This window comes from Anas acuta, chromosome 7 (genome assembly GCF_963932015.1).
Source record: "Anas acuta chromosome 7, bAnaAcu1.1, whole genome shotgun sequence".
In the NCBI taxonomy this organism is placed as follows: Eukaryota; Metazoa; Chordata; class Aves; order Anseriformes; family Anatidae; genus Anas; species Anas acuta.
Genome location: NC_088985.1, coordinates 5,027,739 through 5,047,462, shown reverse-complemented (window position 1 = coordinate 5,047,462; position 19,724 = coordinate 5,027,739). Strand labels below are relative to the sequence as shown.

The window sequence follows — 19,724 nt, the reverse complement described above, 5'->3', positions numbered from 1 at the left end:
AGAACGGGCTGGCTGACTGCTAACCACAAGCAAATAGGCCAAGACACGGGGCCTGGAAATGAGAGGCAGCAAAGCTCAAAACTAGAGCATCTATTTTGCATGCGTGCAGGGAGCGTGTGGGCACGTGTGTGTGAATGCGTGTGCACTGTTTGTTTTCCTACTTGTCTACTCAGCCTTTACGAGTTTCCTTTCCACTGTCAGTATCTCAATTCAGTTTTTCCCTCGGCCTGACGGTGGGACGGCCCACAGGTTGGCGGAGGGCTGTACTGTGTTCTTGTGTGATTGCAGTTAAAGGCAGGGTGCATTTTTACCACTAACTCGTATAATTTAAAATATAAGGTTATGTTTTTCTAATAACTTCAAGCAGTTATTCAAGTAGAAAAAGTATTTTTATTTTTATTTTTTTATTATTATTATTATTATTTTGTTTGTTTTTGTTTTTCCTTCGTTTTTAAATATTCCACCCTTGAGGGCCTTCAAGTGAAGTTTTTAAAGCAAGGCTGGGCTGATCAAACTTGGCTTTGCCTGTAATTCAGGGAAAGGCAGACCGAGGGCTAACCCACCGTACAAACGCAGAGCCGAGTGCAGGGCCCCGTGTCACTTTTAGCCAGCAGCTGGTGTGGAGAGGAGCACCCCTCTTGGTAGCAGCTTTTGCTTTGTATTCACCAAAATCCTGGTCCAAGCTCAGTGGAGAACAGGACAATACTTTAAAAGGCCTGGAAATAAGAGAGAACGGGGCTTTTTTTCACACTTTTTTTTTCAGTTTGTGTGGTTGGTGCTGTGGTTTGGACACTTCTTGCCTCTGCGGGAGTGCTTCAACTGGTCTTAAAAGCTGCAGTATAATGTAAGTGTAAATATTAATCATATATTACATTTAGGGAAATGTTCCAGAAACCAATCATGTCAGTTCTTCATCTACAGTAAAAGCTGAAGACTGCTACCAGCTGAACATATTTTATTCCTGAGACTAGTTCGTGCCAGATGCTCACTGCAACACATTGTGTTGTGGGACCTCAAGGCATGTGTTTTTTATGGAAACCTCTTGAATATTTCCTCTTTGTTAAACTATCTGATGGAATGGACTCAGATGGTGTAGTAGCTTAAAAAAAGGGAGGGAGGCCAAGAGGGGACTTGCTGGATTAGGCAGCAAAGCTCCCTTCAGGAATGCCGAGTTTTAACTGTGAAGTATGTGTGAGGTCAGGCATTTATTTCAAAGATTAATTAAAGATTAGATTCCCGTGAACTCCATTTAACCTGCATTTTGTTCTTTTTTGTACCTCAAAAAACTCATGCCACTGAAAACTCCTCTCTGTTGTTCTGCTGTTTTTTTTTTTCTCCTTACCCAGCGTGGAGCAGTGAGGTTTACAAGAAGCCCATGTTTGTGCAGCATGCATATCAAGTGTCAGATCTCCTGAACGTGGAGGCTATAACCTCAGCGTCCTTCTTCAGACAGAGCACAATACTCACTAGAGGCAATTTGTTTTGTTTAAAGACAGTTTCGTTTTAACTTAAATGCTCTCAATTCTCATACTAGCGAAGATGCTTTACGTGTTACAAAGTGGGTGGATCAGGAAGCTTGGTAAATGGTTCAGGACGGAGAATTAACCCACTGCCTTTTTCTGTCTCACCCCAAAGCCTATGGAAAGAGGCTCTTTCCCTTTTTCCCTTGAGGAGAGTGGCAGAACGGCCGTGTCCTTTGCCATTCTCCTCCCTTACACTGGCTGAAACACCAGGGGAAATGAGAAGCGAGCCCTCGCTTCCCCTTTCCCATCAGGAAAATGTGTCCCCCGCGTCCCAAGGGGGACAGTCTTATGTGATCTTGGCAAGGCGATGACTTCCTCCTCTATCTGCAGGCAGATGCCTCGATGTATCGGTGCAGAGCTGGCACTGGGTGTGATCGCTGCAGCAGCCCCACGTCCGGAAACATTGCAGGAGCCTGATTAAGCTCAACATCAGACAACGAGATACAAGGCTGATCTGCTTAACTTACGGCTTCAGGCATTTCAGTTTTGTTTTGTTTTGTTTTTTTTTCTTTTTTTCCCTTTTTCTCAGCACTCAGTGAAGATGAGCTTTACTTGTGTGTTTCTTCTAAAAGATTGAGATAATCACTGCTGCTTTGATGTTTTCTGTGGAACTTTTTGTTATAAAATGCCCAGAACCAGCCCCAGTCCCACCAGCAGGACCCCTACCTCGGCTGGCGTCCCTGAGGCTGACCCCTTCACAGCCTTGCAGTTACAGAAGTGAAGACTGTTATGTTAACATCAAGTGTGTACATTTGTGGCTGGAAGCATTTGTCAACTTTTTCCTCCTCAGTTGCAACATTTTAGGTTACTTTAGAGCTTGCCAGGAATAATTAATGCAGATTTTGAATTCCGTTTAAAGACGTGGCTCATGTGCTTCCAAGTAACTCTTTCGAAGTGCCTGCTGGCACTTTTTAATTTCGCTGTTTAGTTGATCACGTCTCGCTCTTCCTCATCCCAGCGAGATGTCTGAGCAATCAGTGATTTCCTAACCAGAACCGTTTGCCTGCCTGCCCTTTTCCAAAAGCTCACAGTTGGGCATTTACAGTCAAAGATGTGAGCGTTGTACCAGAGAGACTGTGTGGGGAGGGAATACCAAGCACAGCCCCTTTTACAGCCACCAAAATATCTTGAGTTTGTCTGGAGAAGTGACTGACAGCAGCTTGGAAGAGCACAGTTATCCAGGTGTTCTGTGGCAATGCTCACGTGTTTAGTGCTGGAGGTTTTTTCTCATCTGGTGCACAGAAATGCTGAAAGTCTCCTCACATGCTCATTGACACTGCGAAAGAGACGTCGAGCAGTGATGCAAGTATTTCACTGTTAGAGCTATTAGTAGACTTTGCTGACAGAACAAAAAGGAATTGGGTGAGTGATGAGTGAAGGCTGCGATGGACAAGTTGGAGCGAGACGTCAGGCACTGGGCACTGTGAGAGGACAGCGAGGGCGTGCGTCAGAGAGCTCCAACGTCCCGGTCTGAAACACAGGGGGCAAAAAGAAGGAATTAGCAAGATGCTTTCCTGTAAGTTAACCCTCTCGGAGGAGAGGAAGAGAAAGTGGTTCCCAGGCTCTCCAGCAGCTCTGAGTGCTGGCCATGAAACTCTGCTCGCCTGGAGCCCGTCTCCAGAGGAGTCCAGCAGCCTCCAGGGATGCTTCAGAGCAGCCCACAAGAGAAGGCAGTCAGGTCAGCTCAGAGCCTCCCTCTGCCAGAAAACCAGGACTTTGCACATAACAGAGGCACTGGTGGGCCAAAAGTGACATCAGGTTCTGTGCAATAGAGATGAGAGGACAGCAGGGGTGATGCTGGAGCTGATGACCACCAGCCCAGCGTGGTCTGCAGGCTCAGGGAGAGGAGGGGACGATAAGGAACAGCACAACCTCCTGTATTTGCAAATTACTCTCAAATCCTTCTCCTGAACTTCTCCACGTGCTCTGTCTTATTTTTTACGGTGCCAAGCTGCCTATGTTACTTAGGGCTTTAGTAAGAGCACACCTCTCTCTGCGCCATAAAGGCACAAAGTTCTGCTAGCAGGAGGGGCTCCTGGGTGTGACCACCCCCATCAGCCTGTCCTATCCCTACTGCAGCGTTTGCTGGGAGCACCACATGGGATGAATCCAGTCCCAGGCTGGCAGAGCCCTGTTTCTGACAGACCAAGATCGCTGGTGGCAGCTTCCTGTGGACCATCCGCAGCGCTCGGTGCCCGTGCAGCTGTGGCTTTTCTCTCTGGGTGTCTGTTGGCCTTTATCATGGGAAAAAAACAGGGAGCTGCTCCTCTGCGCGATCTAGATGGCAGCAAACGTCAGATTTCTGTGCAACGCACGTGAGTGGCAATGACTTCTTGTGAGATCTGAATCTTATCTTCACGGGCCAGGTCCTGATACTGCCCTTGGAGGCAAGAGGCTACGGCACGAGAGGCAGAGGGATGCCGTGCCGTGCGGGCTGCCATGCGCCAGCATCCCAGGCGCTGGGCTCAGGCACAGCCAGGGTGGACTTAGGACTAAGTCCATCCTGGCTCCAGGCTGGACTTAGAAATCCCCTCAAGGGTCCCAAATCTACCTCCTGGGTTCATCAGCTCTTTGTCGAGCTGTGATGCCCGTGGCCATCCTTCTCCCTTTAGCCTCTTTTCCAGCGCTGCTCAGCACAAGCGTAGCCTTTCTGTACCACCAGTCCCCAGCACAGTGACCTACAGATAACGCATCGATGTGTAATATGTTTGTGTAGATAACAGTGACCCCTGAGCGTGCAGTGACCCCGCAGCAGTTGGGCTTTATCTGATTTCTGAGCAGTTATGAATGAGGAACTTCTTTATCAGGACCCCCCTCTGGGTGGACAACGCCTCGCCCCTGTACCTGCATGATACGGGGCCACCAGGAGGGAAGTTTCTTGCCCTAAATCCTCCGTTGTCAATGGCAGGATAGCTGCTGTCATGCTGGGCATTCTCACAGCACGATCACAATTTACTGATGTTATAAATTACTCATCACTCCTGAGGTAAAGTGGGAGATAAAACAGCCCTGCGAGTTATGACTGAGGAGCTGTTCATCACTTGAGACTTTGAAATGGTTCTTCTCTGCTTTGGGGCTATTTCCAGGCATTTTGGGCACATTGGGAGGAATCCCAGGTGTCTGCGCAAGGGGCCAGAAGCAGCCCCCTCCCTCTCCCTGCCCCCAAATTAATGCCTTAGAAAAATGCAAAGCCCTTAATCTGCCTTACACGTGATTTGAAAGCAGCAGCAGTGCTTCAGCACAGTGGCAGTAGGATGCTCCGACAGCCCCACAATGGCTCGTTTCAGGGTTATCGCTGTTGCAGAGGGGGCTGTGAGCTGTCCCCCTGCCCACACGGACACAGCCCAGACCCGGGGGGGGCCTGGGAAGGTTCCGTGAGCCCGTGACCAGCGGAAAAGTCAGAGGTGTGACGGCAGGGATGACAACCTGCATGTGTTTGCTCCGTTTCCTATTGATGTGCTGAGAACCACCTCAAAAGAAAAGAAAAGAAAAAAAAAAAGAAAACAAAAACCAACACAGAGTTGATGCTAAAAATACAAAGTAGAGAAGTCGGTACAGATAGCTGCTGCCTGCAAGCCCGTCTGTTCGTGCTAGCTTACAGTCTCCTGGTTTTCCCATGCTGGAAAAACCACATGTGGAAATGGAAAACAAATGGGAAGAATTCGCAGCCCCTTGTCGGGCAGTGAATCCAAGGGAGCATCGCAGGGAAAGTCACCGCTGAGCAGAAGCACCGCCGGGGCCTCGGTGGACTTTCCACCTCATAAAAATAGATTCACCACAGACAGCTCGTGCTCAGCGGTGCTGCGGGAGGTGCTGGCAGCATGCTGGCCCCCACATCTCTGCCCGGCTTAACCTGGTGGGGAGTGGTATGAGTAAGAAAAACCCCACCACTGCCGTTGCCTTCTCGTGCCTGATTTATTCTTGGCTAAACTCAAGCCTGGCTGGTTTAATCCCAATGAAAAAGTTGCCAATGCAACAACACGGTGGGCTGGAGGAAAGAGCGGTGGGCAGGGATGTGTGCCTGGCCCGTGTGCCTGGTGGGCTTGCCGTGGGTTTGCCTTTGCCCGTGGGCAGCACCGGGGTGGGGATTTCGGTGCCCGGTGGGGAAGTGGGGGGCCGGAGCACTGGGCTTTTCCACACATGCCTCACTTCAGTCAATCAGGAAGCGGTGACGCAGGTTATGGGTTGGGTTTGAGGTTTCGGAAACCTTGTCTAAAAGTCGGTCTCCTCGCCTCACTGTATTTCTGAAGCGCGAGGCCGCAGTGGAGGCTGGCGGGGAGAGGAGGAATGCCAGCCAAAATGCAGCTCCCAGTCAGATGTAGCAGGAGGATTTTCCTGGCCGTTTGTGTAATCCTCTTTGTGGGATGCACAGCGCAAGGTAACGCCGAGCGGTTGTTCTCTCTGTAATCCTCTTTCTGGGTGAGGCAGTGTGGGCCAATGAAGCAGCCTCCAAATTTAAGGGAGAATCTTTCAAATTGACCTTCTTCTGGGAGGAACGAGGTCTGCTTAGGAAACCTGCTTTGCTAGCTTCTTGTTTTCTGAAGGGAGAATTGGAAGAAAAGCTGCCTTTTGCTAGTGGAACTTTTCTGCGTCCCTCGCCCAGCCCGTCTAAGAAAAAGACTTTGTAAAATAAGCTACTCTATGTACACATCTATCCAATATATGCCGATATAGATATTTTTAACCAGCCCTTTGTCAAGGGTCGGGTTATCTCCTGATATTCTGTTACGCAGCTCTAGAGTCAGGCTGTTGCAGTCCCCATGTCATAACTTCTCTGCTCTACTTGTGGGAGGGAGGAAACGAAATCGGACGTAAGTGTGAGGAAATTAAACGGTTTATTCAGTACAGAGAAAATTGCAACACGCAGCACTAAAACAACGAAAAGGAAATGTTGATTCATCATGACAAATGCCTTGTGGATTCCCTTCTTGTAAGAGAGTGGCACTTACCAACGATGTGTAGGATAATTTCTTGCCAGACTATGGCTATGGCAGCGAGAAGCTTTCATTATGCACCTACTGCTGTTTGTGCTCTGAGGAGGATTTTTCGGAGCTTAGAGCCTGCTTTCTGTATAATGCTTATTTAACAAGTATTCGGCTGCGGTTGTTTCTTTTGTTGCCGCTGTTTTAAAAAACCTCCATAAGACGCTAAGAGAAATAAATAAGAAAAGGGAATATGCTGCGAAAGCAGCAGGAAATCCTACCTGAGAGACTTCTTCTCTGACAGAAGAGTGTAGGAGGAAGCGGTAAGTCATCCAGCACACTGTGGCAGTACATGGAGCAACAGAGAGCCGTAATTACAGGCAGATATTCCCAAGAAACTGAGAAAAATTACACAGAGTGCTGAAAGGAGGAGGATGTGCCAGGAGGCTTCAGAACAAGTTTAATTAAACGAGACTGGAAAGAAAGATGCTGTACTGTTGCTTCCATCCCCGTGTTCTCCTTTTGGTCCTTTTGGAGGACTTGTTCATCACCGTTGGCCTGGGGGGCACTGAGCCGTGGCGGTGGGGTTGGGTAATTTTGCCGTTGCGACACCCACGTCGGGACCGGTGGGTGCGGGTGGCTAACGCGGGCTGCTCCCACAGGTGCCCCCGTGCAGAAGGCGCGCTACAAGAGGGTGAGGTGCCGGCCCGACGCCTGGTCCCCCAACTGCATTGAGGAGAAGGCGCCCTGGCTCCTGCCCCATGGCGGTGCCAACAGGATCCTGCCTCCCGTGGCCGACCCGTCCCCGTAAGTGCACACAGTGCCGTGGGCGTGCAGGGCCGTGGCTTGTCTGGCCCCATGAGCGTGATATTTGGTAAATAACGTGGGAAACGGTGTGTGTGTAATGAACCCGCTGCTGTTTCAGGATGAAGAGCGACCAGATGAGCGACATCTTCCCGCTCTCCGAGGAGGAATCGGGCTCCGGCTTGGACACGGCACTGGAGATGGAGCCGGCCTCGGGCTCTGGAGCCGAGGCCATCCTGGCCCCCCGCGCTGCCCGGGGACCCGAGCTGCCGCCGGGGCTGGGGCTGCGGCTGTCGGAGGAGGCTCTGCTCCTCTAGGGCCCCGGCCGCCATGCCGGGACCCCCCCGCCCCCGCTCAATAAAAACCCTTGCCTTATAACCCTGAACGGCTTTCGCTCGGTAAATGTCTTTATTGGGGCTGGACGCTGGCTTGCTTTGGTACATTAAAAGCGTTTATTGGGGCACAACACCGCGCTGTTTCGCTACATTAAAGGCGTTTGTGAAGGCTGAAGGCTGCGGCGCTGTGACACTCCCGCCACTCCCCCTCAGCGCCGCCCCTCCCCCCCCGCTCCTCCCCTCACAGCCGCCCCTTCCCGCCCCTTCCCTCCGCGCATGCGCCGCCCCCTTCCCGCCCCGCGGGCGCGTCACGTGGCGGGGGCGTGGCGGGCGCGTGGGCGGGGCGTGCCGTGGCGGCGCGGAGGGTCACATGACAGGGGCGCGGGCCGGGGGCTGGTGGCGCGCGGCGGCGGCGGGCAGCGGCCATGGTGAGTGGGGGCGGGGCGGGGCCGCCTGAGGCGGGGGGGGAACGGGCGAGAAACGGGCGAGAAACGGGCGAAAAAGGGGCCGGGGAGCTGTGGGGGCGGCTGCCGGAGCCTTCATTCCGCCCGTTCTCGGCCTCTCCTGCCTGGGGGAGCGCTCAGGCTGCCCACCTGCCTCGGCTGCCCTCAGAGGAGCTGAGGGGTCCCCGGGCGGGCTCCGGTCCCCGGCTGTGTGAGGGGATCCGGGGCTGCCTGGCTCTGGAACCCACCCCAGGGCACTTCAGGCTTGTGGGGTCGCTGTCCTAGAGCTCCGTGTTGCACCACCTCTTGTGAGACGTTACTCGGTGCTCCTGCTGCTAGGCAGCTCGATTCATATCAAACCGTATTTTAGATTTTTTATTTTCCGTTTATTACTAATTAAACAGTTAAAACTTGAGGTCCCCAGAATATTTGAATGTGTGTGTATTCACTCTTTAGGGTTAAATTAGCGAAATGAGGGTGACTGCTATATCTATACCCAAATCCACTAACTAAAGCGGATGCCCTTACTGAGAACCAAGTGTAACTTCTCAAAGCAAAATGCTTTCTTAAAAACATAACATTGTCCTGAATTAGCAAAGCGTTGTCTGCTTCAGAACATCAAAGCAGATGAGTGCCTAATTCCTAGGAAAACTCTGGGATTTCACACCAACCTTGTCGAGTTTCCCACAGAGCTGCCAAACATGTTTTCCAGTTTCTCGTAAGAAATGTTTGTGTGCAAGGTCAAAGGATGATCTTCCCTGCTCGCTTGTCTGATAACGCTCAGAAGTTGATGCCTAGGGAATGCTGCTGCAAGGCGAGGACAGACAGCTACAGCTCACAGCACATCGGTGCCTGGAGCAGGATTACAGACAGACTTGCAACATGCGAGGCATCTGATGGCAGGGTTGAGTAGTTAAGGTAGATTGTGTGAAGAGCTGCTGTCTCCTGAGCCCGCTAATGCTCTCTTTGTTCCCAAAGAGAATTACAGGGCGTAGGAAGAGGCAGCAAATAAAAGTTCCTTATTGAACTTTGCCAGCCAGGAGCTTCTGTAATATTCCCCTGATAGCTGTTTCTTCTCACCTCGCTTTGCTCCATCATTCCTCTTACTTCTGGTCGGGATGTTGCTGCTGTTCACGCAGTAAGTAACAGTGGGGATCAAACAATGCGTATTTTTGACGTAATAGCTCAAATCCTCACCCAGGTGGAAAAAACTTGTTAACAAGATTTTTTTTTTGGTGTGTGGTTAGAAGGGATTAATTTTTTCAAAGTGAAATCACTGGTTTAGCAGTAAATGCCATGAAATGCTGCAGCGGCAGAAACCAAAGTTGTTTGCAACAGTCACAAATATTTATTATCATTTTAAGGTAGCAGTAATGATGGCAGCTATGCTGCATACTTTAATAATAAACATCACGTTTTTGCAAGTACAACTGCTGCTTGTTGCTGTGATTGCAGCTACTCGCTAGGTGAACAACTCTCTTCTGTCATTGCTACATCTTGGGTCTTTAATGCAGAACGGCTTCCTAATTTCATGGAAACACGAGTGTTTTTGCCCAGTATATGGTGCACAGCTGCAAGGAGATCCTGCATTTAAAATGGGGTGCCCTCTGTGAAGTCATTTACCTAATTCTTGTCATTCCAGAGTTTTCTTGGAGGCTTCTTCAGTCCCGTTTGTGAGATTGACGTTATTCTTAATGATGCTGAAACACGGAAAACGGCAGAAATCAAAACAGAAGATGGTAAAGTAGAAAAGCATTTTCTCTTCTACGATGGTGAATCTGTCTCAGGAAAGGTAACTCTAGTTTTCTTTTTTTTTTTTTTTTTGAGTGGCAATTAATTACTGCACTGATTGCTAATGCATACAGGAAATGAAATGAGCAAACATAAGCAAGCATGGCCATTTCAGGTTGTGTTGGGACTGAAAGGAAATGCTATTTTCCTGTATCTGGTCTTTTTAATCATAGTTATTCAGGCAGCCAACAGAACTGAGCCTTTTCAATGTTTTGTTCATGGTTGTTTCTGATAATCTTTTCTGGTCTTCGTGTTTCTATGAATACGCTGTTTGTGCAACCATGTGCAATCCTGTCACTGCTTCTGACAAGAAAGTTATTCCAAACTGGACCCGCCCTTCCCCTTGAACTCTGAAATCCACAACTCCCATGTGTGTAAGAGCAATTTTTGGCTGGTGCAGCCAACCTGCTTTGCATACCCTGAAGCTAAGCCTTACATTTCATGCCCTGAAGTGGTTTCTGGAACTACATCAAAGGGGCAGCATGTTAAGTTCAGCTGGCTGTTGAGTCAACAGGAGTTCTTGGTGGGGAAATGCGGTTAAAATTACCAGAGGGATTCCTCATCTCTCAGAATTCCCCCACAAGAAGTCCTTACTATCACTGGTTTTACTGGAGTCATTCTCTGAATATTTCTGGTAGGATTCACTCTTCCTCCAGGAAGCTTGGGCCAGCTGTTGGGTTCTAGGACTGGCTTCTAAATACCCAGTTCAGTCGTGACTGACGGATTGTCACTGGGCACCTTCCTGCTCTTTAGTTATCTTCCCATGTTATGAGCTTGCTTTTCTACGAAGATCCTTTCAGGGATGTGAAACTCTTGCAAGACAGGCCTCAAATTTGAACAGAAGGAACTGGCTTTTACACGTTCACTGACCTAATGACTTCTTGCTTACATCAGCACATCCTGAGAGATGCCTGATGAGTTTTGACTAACACCAGCACAGTGGGATCAGGGGGTTTGGGAGAACAGTAATTTACAGGGCAGCTTCCCTCTGTCTCTTCCCTTCTTTTCATCACAGACATAGACCATTCAAGTGATTTCTACTCGGATATCAATGATATATTGGATTTTAAGGTACAGGAGTTTCTCTGGTAGTAGCTGCCCAGTGCAGAAACATTGATTTGTCTCAGACTAATGCTTCTATTTCTGCTGAGGAAAGGATTTGAGCACACTTGACTTGAGAGGAATGTATCTAATGGGAGTTCTTCTTCAGACTTCCAAATGTTTTGAAGCTCTCTGCCCTCAAAGATGGCAAGGAAGTCACAGCTGGCTTATGTGAGCTCTACTGAAGCTGGGGGCTGGGCCCCTAATTGTGAGGCTCGAGGGTTTCAAGGCTGATTACTGAGTTCAGTCTCATGGATGGCTAGATTTTTCTCAGAGGCTTTAGCGGGGCCTCGGTTATGCTTAATTTTTTAATGAGCTGTTTGACTCAGTTCTTTTCAAGCTCGGGTAGTGCTGTTGAGAAGAGTTGCAGCTTTTAAAAAGGAAATTGCTACATGCCTGTATTAAGACCACGTATTAAGTGAAAGTATTAACTTTTAACTGTTGTACTTTTCTTTTTTTGCCTTTGTAGGTAAACATCTCATTTAAACAGCATGGGAAGAGACTAGAGCACCAAGGAATTAGAATTGAATTTGTAGGACAGATTGGTGAGTTTTGAAACTATGAAGGGGATGTTAGGTGGGTGTGGTGTGTGCAACTTTGCATATGCGACTGTCAGCAGTTTGGGTTAATAGATGACAAGTGCCAAAGGAAGATTGTATTCTACTAATTTTAACACAAGTGACATACTAATTTGTGCTAGTCAGAAAATCACTGGAAGGGAGGATGTGTACATGTGAGGGAGAACTGGGCTGGCAAGTATTTCGTCTGGCTAAGAACTTGATTAAGAACCACTCAAGATCTCTGAAATCTAAACTTGTAACCATGATGCACATTGTTTCAGCTTCATGTATTTCAGTCCATTTATAACTTAAGAATGTTCTCCACTAATTATAGGTGGTGAATGACCCTGTTTTGAAAAAACAACTCAAAACATTTATTTTTTTTTCTTGCTTGTGCCTTTTGTCTATATTTAAGGTTTCAAGCCAAAATATCAGGTGTACCTATTGTGTTAGACTCCTTAATTCTAGTCTTGAATTCTGGCTCTGAAAGACAAGAGAGAGAAAAGAAATGATGGGACAGCCTACAGTTAAACACTTCTGGAAATAATTCTTTGCTTTAGAGAAGCAGTAACTACAGTTTTGTATTGCTAACATAAAGTACCGTTGAAGCTTCACAGGATCTGTGTGCCTTTTAGCAAGATGATGTGGTATTGACATGATAAACATAATTATCTTTTAACTATACCAGATCTTGTTTTGAGCTGTGAAGAACCTTGATCGTGTCTAACCTCTTAGCAGTCCAAGTAACCTCAGCTTCTTGAGGCTGATGCTGAAATCCCTTCTTTCTCTGTTAGAGGGCTGTTTGCACTGTTGTCCCCATTGGAAGTAAACCTCACTAAAAAATTGACATAAAATTGACTTTTGGGTTGGCATTTAACAGATCGCTCTGTTTCTGCTCAGTCATTAGGCTTCGTTACCCTTCGTGTGAACCCTTGTGCAGCAAGTATGACTGAGTTCTGACACCTGCTGCTTTATGCTTCGAGGATCTGATCAGTGGAGCCATAACAGCAGGCTGGTAGAGTGGAACAGCAGTGCGAAGGAAATGAGGTGTTGAGAAGCCTAGGAGAAAAAACAGCTCCCATATGTCAGCTTTGTTCAGCCTGTTGTCTGCCCTCCAATAGTTGTGTATCTATGTTCATCTACTCTGGTGGATGATTTGTATTCTCTGAATGGCTTTAACTTGATGGAGTTTATCAATTTTTATATTTTTCTGGGTCTTTCTCTTGTGCTACAAGTTTAGAAATTCTCAAGGAGTTGCACAGGAGTGGCTTAAGCTACTGCTTATTTTACTTGTTCATAATTCTTTGTATCCTTTCAAGTTTTAACATAGTTAATACAAAAAACATCCCGTTAGAGTGACTTCTCTCTGCACTACATGGAGACTAGCTTTAGCTGCATGTCGCAAGCATATTTTAAACCTACTCTTCAGAGTACTTCTCTGACTGGCACAAAAAATAGTGGACATGCAACAGGAAACAGACCTTTTGTTATTTAAATGCTTGTCGTAGCAAACAAAGCACACCTTTTATTTCTGGCTGTATCAGAAAATAAGCAGTTACTAGTGAACATACAAGTTTCTATCAAATTTGCAGTGATAAACTGTGAAGTAGATGTTTGCTTATTCTCTTCTGGAATGTTTCAATCCGTGTACAACCACTTCAACTGCCGCTTCTGTTCTTACCTGATGTTCTTAGGTGTGAATTGTGAGCAGCTTTTATAATGTACTAAAGTGGGTAGTCTTTTAATGACCATGTTATGTTTCTCTAACTTTTTATCTATGTGAGGATTTCATGGCATAGAGCTACAGGTGAATAATAATCACAGTGGTCTGGCCTAGGGACTGGAGGTGTGGTTCCTGTGTGATACTGGTGTGTGTATGCTAATGTCTTAAGAACTCGTTTTCAAATGACCTTATTTGAAAGGTCAATTATTCTAAAAGAACTTATATCAGTGGTAATGATAAACCATTTGATAGGTGTTGTTGGCCTGCAGGATACAGTTTGGGATCACTGGCATGTCCTTAAGCAAAGCAAGATTAGCCCATTAAGTTTTGTACTTCCAGCAATACACATCATCAGCCAAAACTGAGCAATGGCCTTTACGAAGGATGCAAGGCAAGAAATACTTGATAAAGCTAGCTAAACTGTCATTTAAAGAAAGGGAGGAAAGAATAAATCCGATGTTAGTGAAGCTTCAAATGTGTTCTTTTTCACTGTGGTTGGCTCTTTAGGAATGCTTACTGTAAGTTGCTAAAACAGAAGATAGCTTTGAAAAGCTGGATAAAACATCTGGTCAAATGTGTTGCTCACATCAAATTACTTGCTTTTGTCTTCTCCCATCTGCTCTTGGCAAGTTAGAGACAGTTTTGTTTGCTAAAAATAAATGCTGAAACCCACTTTCCTCTTCCTCAACTGTAGAGCTCTTCAATGACAAAAGCAATACTCATGAATTTGTGAACCTAGTGAAGGAACTTGCCTTACCTGGAGAACTGACCCAGAGCAGAAACTATGACTTCGAATTCATGCAGGTTGAGAAGCCATATGAATCATACATTGGTGCCAACGTCCGGCTGAGGTTTGTAACCCCTAGGTCTTCTCTCCCCTCTTATCCTGCTGGATATTTCATAGCTTAGCAGTTGTGCTTGTCCCCCTCATGCCCCCACACACCTTGGATTTGAAATCATGTTTAACAGTGAGTAGTGTCCCCTGTTTCATGGTGTTGAGAATTGCCTCTACTATATTATTTGGAATTGCTCATATTGTAACACGATGTTGTTTGCGTAGATCAAACTCTTTCAGTTCAAGCAAATGAAAACAGTCTGCATCTTTCCCTTTAAAAACAAACTTTTTTTTTTTTTAACCTAAAAGCACTGTCTTGTATTTTGGTGTCTTTGTTTTCTGCTCAGTCTTAAAGATAATTTACTGTGGTCTTTGAAAGAACGATTTGTATGTCAGAACATGAAGATGTTTGCTTATGTAATTCTGGTTACCTTTCATGGCTTTCTTTCTAGGTATTTTCTAAAAGTGACAATAGTGAGACGACTGTCAGACATGGTGAAAGAATACGATCTGATTGTTCACCAGCTTGCTACCTACCCGGACGTAAACAACTCCATTAAAATGGAAGTAGGCATTGAAGACTGTCTTCATATAGAGTTTGAATACAATAAGTCAAAGTAAGTGGAACTTAGAGTGAAACACAGGTAAATACTTTGGTAGAAAAGGGTAGGATACGGAATACTTGATGAACAGTGTGGCACTAGGGAGTTGAAAAGGAAAGCGATACCTTTCAGTGACTTTGGTATTGAGCTGCCTGGTTATTAATAATGATGGCTTTTCTTCTCTGTTCTGCCTTCAGTGCTAATAGGAAGGTCACTGCAGGTGCTTAGGACTTGATTTCTGCGTTTATGATTTTTGAATAAAACTACAGTACTTCGTTTACCAATACTGCAGTGATTGAATGGTGTTAATTGCACCAGTGTGGCTGAGATATTTAGCTTGGTGGGGAAGTGAGGTCTGAGTAATGAAGGGGCAGATAAGGTAACTGCCTGTAGAAATTGATTGAAGAAGGTGTAAAAGTGTTTTTTTTTTTTTTTTTTTTTTTCCAATTAACGAGCCCCTCTTGTTCTGTTCTTTCGAAGATACCACTTAAAGGACGTGATTGTTGGGAAAATTTATTTCCTCTTAGTGAGAATAAAAATTCAGCACATGGAGTTGCAGCTGATCAAAAAGGAGATTACTGGAATTGGTAAGAGAAACAAAGCCCAAAAGATGGGCTTCTTCCTCACTGATGTTTGATAACTATTTGCATTTTGTGCTGCAATTATCATACTTGAGGTCTGTGGCATTGTTTTGGCGCTTTGATGTTAGGCTGGGTTCACAAACTTGAACCACTGTAAATGGAACCTGTTCAAAAAAATATACAGCAGCTTAAGCAGCCTTGATAGATAACAAACAAGGGAAGAGGTGCAAAATGCATGCTGAAGACCTCTTTGCCTCTGCAGAGTAAAGCTAGTGAAGTGGGCTTGGTAAAGAGTGGCATGAAATCTCTCCCTGGCTCTAGAAATGCCTAAAACTGATGTGATAAAAACATCTAGGGGCTTTGAGGCAGAAACAGCTCGATTATTGCAGGTTGGGCTTGCACACTGTGGGACTAGGAAGGCAGAACAGTTTCACAAACCTTACCCTGCATGCTAGTCCTTTATTTAAAGCCTGCATACTGAGGGCTCCTTTGAAGCACTGGCTACTGCCTCTTCTGTGTCAGTGCTGGGGGGAGATAATGAAGAGTAGTTACTCTGTCTAGGAGCTGGCTTTGCTCACTTTAACTGTGTAAATACAAAATAAAGGCAAAAAAATAATCTGGTGGCATGTAATTTAAATGCCGTGGAGTAGGAATTGCTGTGATAAAGCTTTGTAAATATGTTTAAAACTGAAGCATGTGTTCTCAGAGTGATAACTTGTTTTATCAGGACCTAGTACCACAACGGAGACTGAAACCATTGCCAAGTATGAAATAATGGATGGCGCACCAGTTAAAGGTAAATATTTGTGATTGTATTTTGAAGGGTAAATATTCTTAGTTAACTGCCTAAAAATATGTGGATTATAAGCGTGACTTGTGTAACCTTTTCTTAGAGAGAACACCTTTCTACTTATGTTGCTGTAATAATATTGGATTTTCCTATTTAAAACTGGCATTTTCACTAACTGAAGGACTTTTACTTGGGACCCTAGTAATTCTTACACTTATCATTGAAAATTCTGATTGATCAATTTATCACTTCAGTTTAAACCTGACTCTGTGATGTAAATCATCTGTAGAGAGTTCAAGATGCAATTTCTTTTTGTCTTGCTTGGTTACTTTGCTTCTACTGACAAAAATGCTTCCACTTCTGATTTCATACTCACCTGAGGTTGTTTTTTTTTTAATTTTTAATCAAGCATTCCAGCTCTGAGCAGTTACTGCCTGAGTTCAGGACTCAGACATGCAAATGCTTGTAGATGCCATAGGTGGCAGCAGTACTGTGAAGGTGCTTCAGTAGCACAAGATAGTGTAACTTAGGTCTCATCTAAGTGTGATGATCAAATTTTAATCTAGACTCCCACTTGCTTGCTGCTACTAGTGGGAGCTGGTTCTGATGACTGTGTGGAAGGCTCTTAAATGATCTGAAACCTAATGAGGTACAAGTGACTTACTGGTGAGAGGACTCGTCCTCTTGCCTCAGATTTCAGAAGTCTGGTGTTCCCTTTTTCCCCTGCAGAAAGAAGAGGCACAGAACTTGTGAAGGTGCTTTTATTTTGCTGGGCTTTTGATATTATTACCCAGTTTTCAGGAACTAATTGCAACTTTCCTTTTCAAGGTGAATCGATTCCTATCAGACTCTTCTTAGCGGGCTATGACCCAACTCCTACAATGAGAGATGTGAACAAGAAGTTTTCAGTGAGGTACTTCTTAAATCTTGTGCTTGTGGATGAAGAAGACAGACGATACTTTAAACAACAGGTATGGTCTAAAGGGATTTCACTGCAGAATTCTGGGGTGTTTTGCATGCTGCTTTGGATATTCTGTACATTAGAGTGTATATTCAGCTATGCTTCATGTATGGCGTAAATATTTTTGCTGTTGAATGTATTGGAAGCCATACAGAAAATATTAACTTGCAGAAGGAGTTCCAGGAGGAAGTCAGGTATGACAGATACTACTTCAGCAAGGATATAATGCTCAGTGCCCTAAAACAATGCTATATTGTGAATATCCAGACAATATGCTTTGTGGCTAAAGTAAGTTATAGATGCTATAGATGCATGTCTGTGCTCGCTCTTTTCTAACTACTGCAGATAATGTCCCCTTCCCAGCATTATCTCAGGTTCAAAACTGTAGTAAGGTCAAGATAATTGACTGAAAAATTAACGAAAGCTGAGGACCTGTTAAAGGGAAAGAAATAACGAAAAATGTCAGTGGAATGAAGCCATGTGGATTCTGACAAAATACATCAGAATGTTTCTTCTAAAGAATAAGACCAGGTGTTATGTATGTGGGAAATGGAAGGTAACTGGGACATGCAATGGCTATGATGGGTTTGGGATTTTCAGAAGAGGAGGAAGAAAAATCTCTTGACCCTTCTAATAGCATCAGAGGGAGGAGTAGGATTGTTAAGGAAGAGGTGACTGCTCAGTATTCATAAGTTGGTATTCAGGCAGTAACTAAACATGTAAATTGTAATCTATCTGTTAACTACATAACAGGAAGTGCATATGGAAAACAATGGGGATCCAGAGGTTTTTCAAAAGCCTTTGCCTATTCCATCTAGGAACTTATCCTAGTGATAGTTGATACTACTGGTAAATGTTGATAGTTGATACTAATAGTTGATACTAATGGTAAGTGGCTGGTTCAAAAGTGTTTGCTTCCTCCCATAGGAAATAATTTTATGGAGAAAAGCGCCTGAGAAGCTGAGGAAACAACGAACAAACTTTCACCAGCGATTTGAATCTCCAGAATCACAAGCATCTGCTGAACAACCTGAAATGTGAACTGGTAGGAGGCGAAAAACTTTGCAATGCTTCAGCAGGTTAAAGATGGCAGCAGCCTGTGGGGAAAGAAGGCCAAAATTCCCATTACAACTGTCTTCCTTCGTCTTGCAGTGCTGCATTTACCATACTACTAAAACATTCTTCAGTTAAACATTCAAGTATGTATATACCTTTAAAATAAAGTGCTTTCTCAAACACTGGAACTTTCTTAAGCTATTTTATACTGCACATTTACTTTTATTTGGTAATGTTATATGCACCTGGATATGCGTAAGCTTAAATCTAGTTGTTTCCACGCATGGTAGGCTGGTGTATTTGATTTTGCTGATCACCTATACAGTGAAAACAAAAGCATTTCCCTTCTCATGTTGTTTATTGCATGTCTTTTTCCGATGTTGCTTATTTGCATTTGTTTTGTTTTGAAATGGCAGTAAGGCAAATGACTAAATCACACTAAAAAGGTTTATGGTGGACTTGTCCTAAGACTTCTAATCACTGTATTAGACAGGGTTTAACTCAAACTGCACGTATATGCACTATGACTATAACTGGAGCCTTCAGACACCTTACCAAGGTTTCTAAGAAGCTTTGAATTTCAGTAGCAAAGAATGTTAGAAAACATCTTTGCTCTCTCCCCCCCCCCCACCCCCCCAAGTTCTGACTTTGCCATTCTTCCCTTAAGCCTTTCATCTGAGTCGCTCCTGACTGTTGGGGGTTCATTGCCCGGTAACGAGTGACTTTGGAGATGTTCTCATGATTTCACCTTTGGGTGGTGAGTGGGTAAAGTATCTGAACGTAATTCTTTCTCTTGTTGACGAAATAAACTCTAGTAACATTGATTATTTTGCGAATGCACAAAATGTGGTTCCTCCTGGTTTCATGCTTCTACTGTCTTCAATTTTTCCTCATTGTCTTGATAGGAAAGGCAAAACATCTTCAAAGGACAACCTCTTCCTCATCCATCTAAGCCCGTGATGAGGGTAAACATGCTTCTTGTGCTCTTCTAGAAAGGTATTTTCAAGCCAGGCAAGCCTCAAAACTGTTAGAAGCTTGTCTAGCACAGCAACTTGTTTGTCTTGGTCATCTTGTATGCATTTAGTGTTTGAAGAAATAGCTTAAATGACTTAGCCTTCATCTACTCCCAGTTGAGCATGTAGTCTGGTATCAGACACGTGGCTTGGGCATAAACTGAAGCCTGCTGTGTGGAAGGCTACTTGCGCTTGTAGTTCACTTGGCCTTTAAACCAAGACTTCTCAACTTCAGTGCAAGTGTCATTGGTAACCTTACTTTCTGAGTAAGCAAATTACTGAATTACTTTTCTGTAAGAACTGTTTTATTACTGTGGCACTTTGATAAAGCAGACAAAGATTCTGTGTACTTTATGCTAGAATACTTCTCGTACTATGAATATCTTTCAGAGCAAATTTAATTCCCTCATGTAAGTGCCTGTATGGAAATCTAAGAGAATAAAGTAAAAAAGCCAAATATTTTCATGGTCACTTGCATGTTGTTATCCGGAGCCTATTCTAAGAGATTTTGGAAACTGATTGTATTTAACCAGCCTCAGATTGTGCAACCGTGTATAATAAACAAGAACCATACTGAGCTGCTATTTCAATTATTAAAACAGCTGTATTCTCACTACGCATTTGGGTCGTTTTTGCTCGGGGGCCGAGCCCTTTCCCTTCCGGGGCAGCCCGGGCCCCGCACCC

General features: G+C 45.0%; 2 protein-coding genes across 2 annotated transcripts; both read left to right on the top strand.

Moving 5' to 3' along the window:
• The first annotated feature begins 5,733 nt into the window (after positions 1-5,733).
• Positions 5,734-7,634, top strand: SRGN (serglycin). Its single transcript, XM_068688864.1, has 3 exons — positions 5,734-5,901; positions 7,108-7,252; positions 7,371-7,634. Exons 1-3 carry the CDS (start codon positions 5,811-5,813, stop codon positions 7,564-7,566), a joined length of 432 nt encoding a protein of 143 aa, XP_068544965.1. The 5' UTR covers positions 5,734-5,810; the 3' UTR covers positions 7,567-7,634.
• A 219-nt stretch (positions 7,635-7,853) lies between these two features.
• Positions 7,854-19,656, top strand: VPS26A (VPS26 retromer complex component A). The gene is made up of 9 exons (XM_068688861.1): positions 7,854-8,012; positions 9,670-9,819; positions 11,389-11,464; positions 13,897-14,053; positions 14,490-14,654; positions 15,120-15,226; positions 15,948-16,016; positions 16,839-16,981; positions 17,899-19,656. Exons 1-9 carry the CDS (start codon positions 8,010-8,012, stop codon positions 18,010-18,012), a joined length of 984 nt encoding a protein of 327 aa, XP_068544962.1. The 5' UTR covers positions 7,854-8,009; the 3' UTR covers positions 18,013-19,656.
• The last annotated feature ends 68 nt before the right edge of the window (positions 19,657-19,724 follow it).

What these genes read in the sequence shown, in the direction of transcription:
- SRGN (XM_068688864.1), top strand. Translation starts at nt 5,811, where the DNA reads ATGCCAGCCAAAATGCAGCTCCCAGTCAGATGTAGCAGGAGGATTTTC. An exon ending in TGTGGGATGCACAGCGCAAG is followed by an intron (nt 5,902 to 7,107) that starts GTAACGCCGAGC and finishes CTGCTCCCACAG; the next exon opens with GTGCCCCCGTGCAGAAGGCG. An exon ending in CCCGTGGCCGACCCGTCCCC is followed by an intron (nt 7,253 to 7,370) that starts GTAAGTGCACAC and finishes CTGCTGTTTCAG; the next exon opens with GATGAAGAGCGACCAGATGA.
- VPS26A (XM_068688861.1), top strand. An exon ending in AAAGGAGATTACTGGAATTG is followed by an intron (nt 15,227 to 15,947) that starts GTAAGAGAAACA and finishes TTGTTTTATCAG; the next exon opens with GACCTAGTACCACAACGGAG. An exon ending in GGATGGCGCACCAGTTAAAG is followed by an intron (nt 16,017 to 16,838) that starts GTAAATATTTGT and finishes TTCCTTTTCAAG; the next exon opens with GTGAATCGATTCCTATCAGA.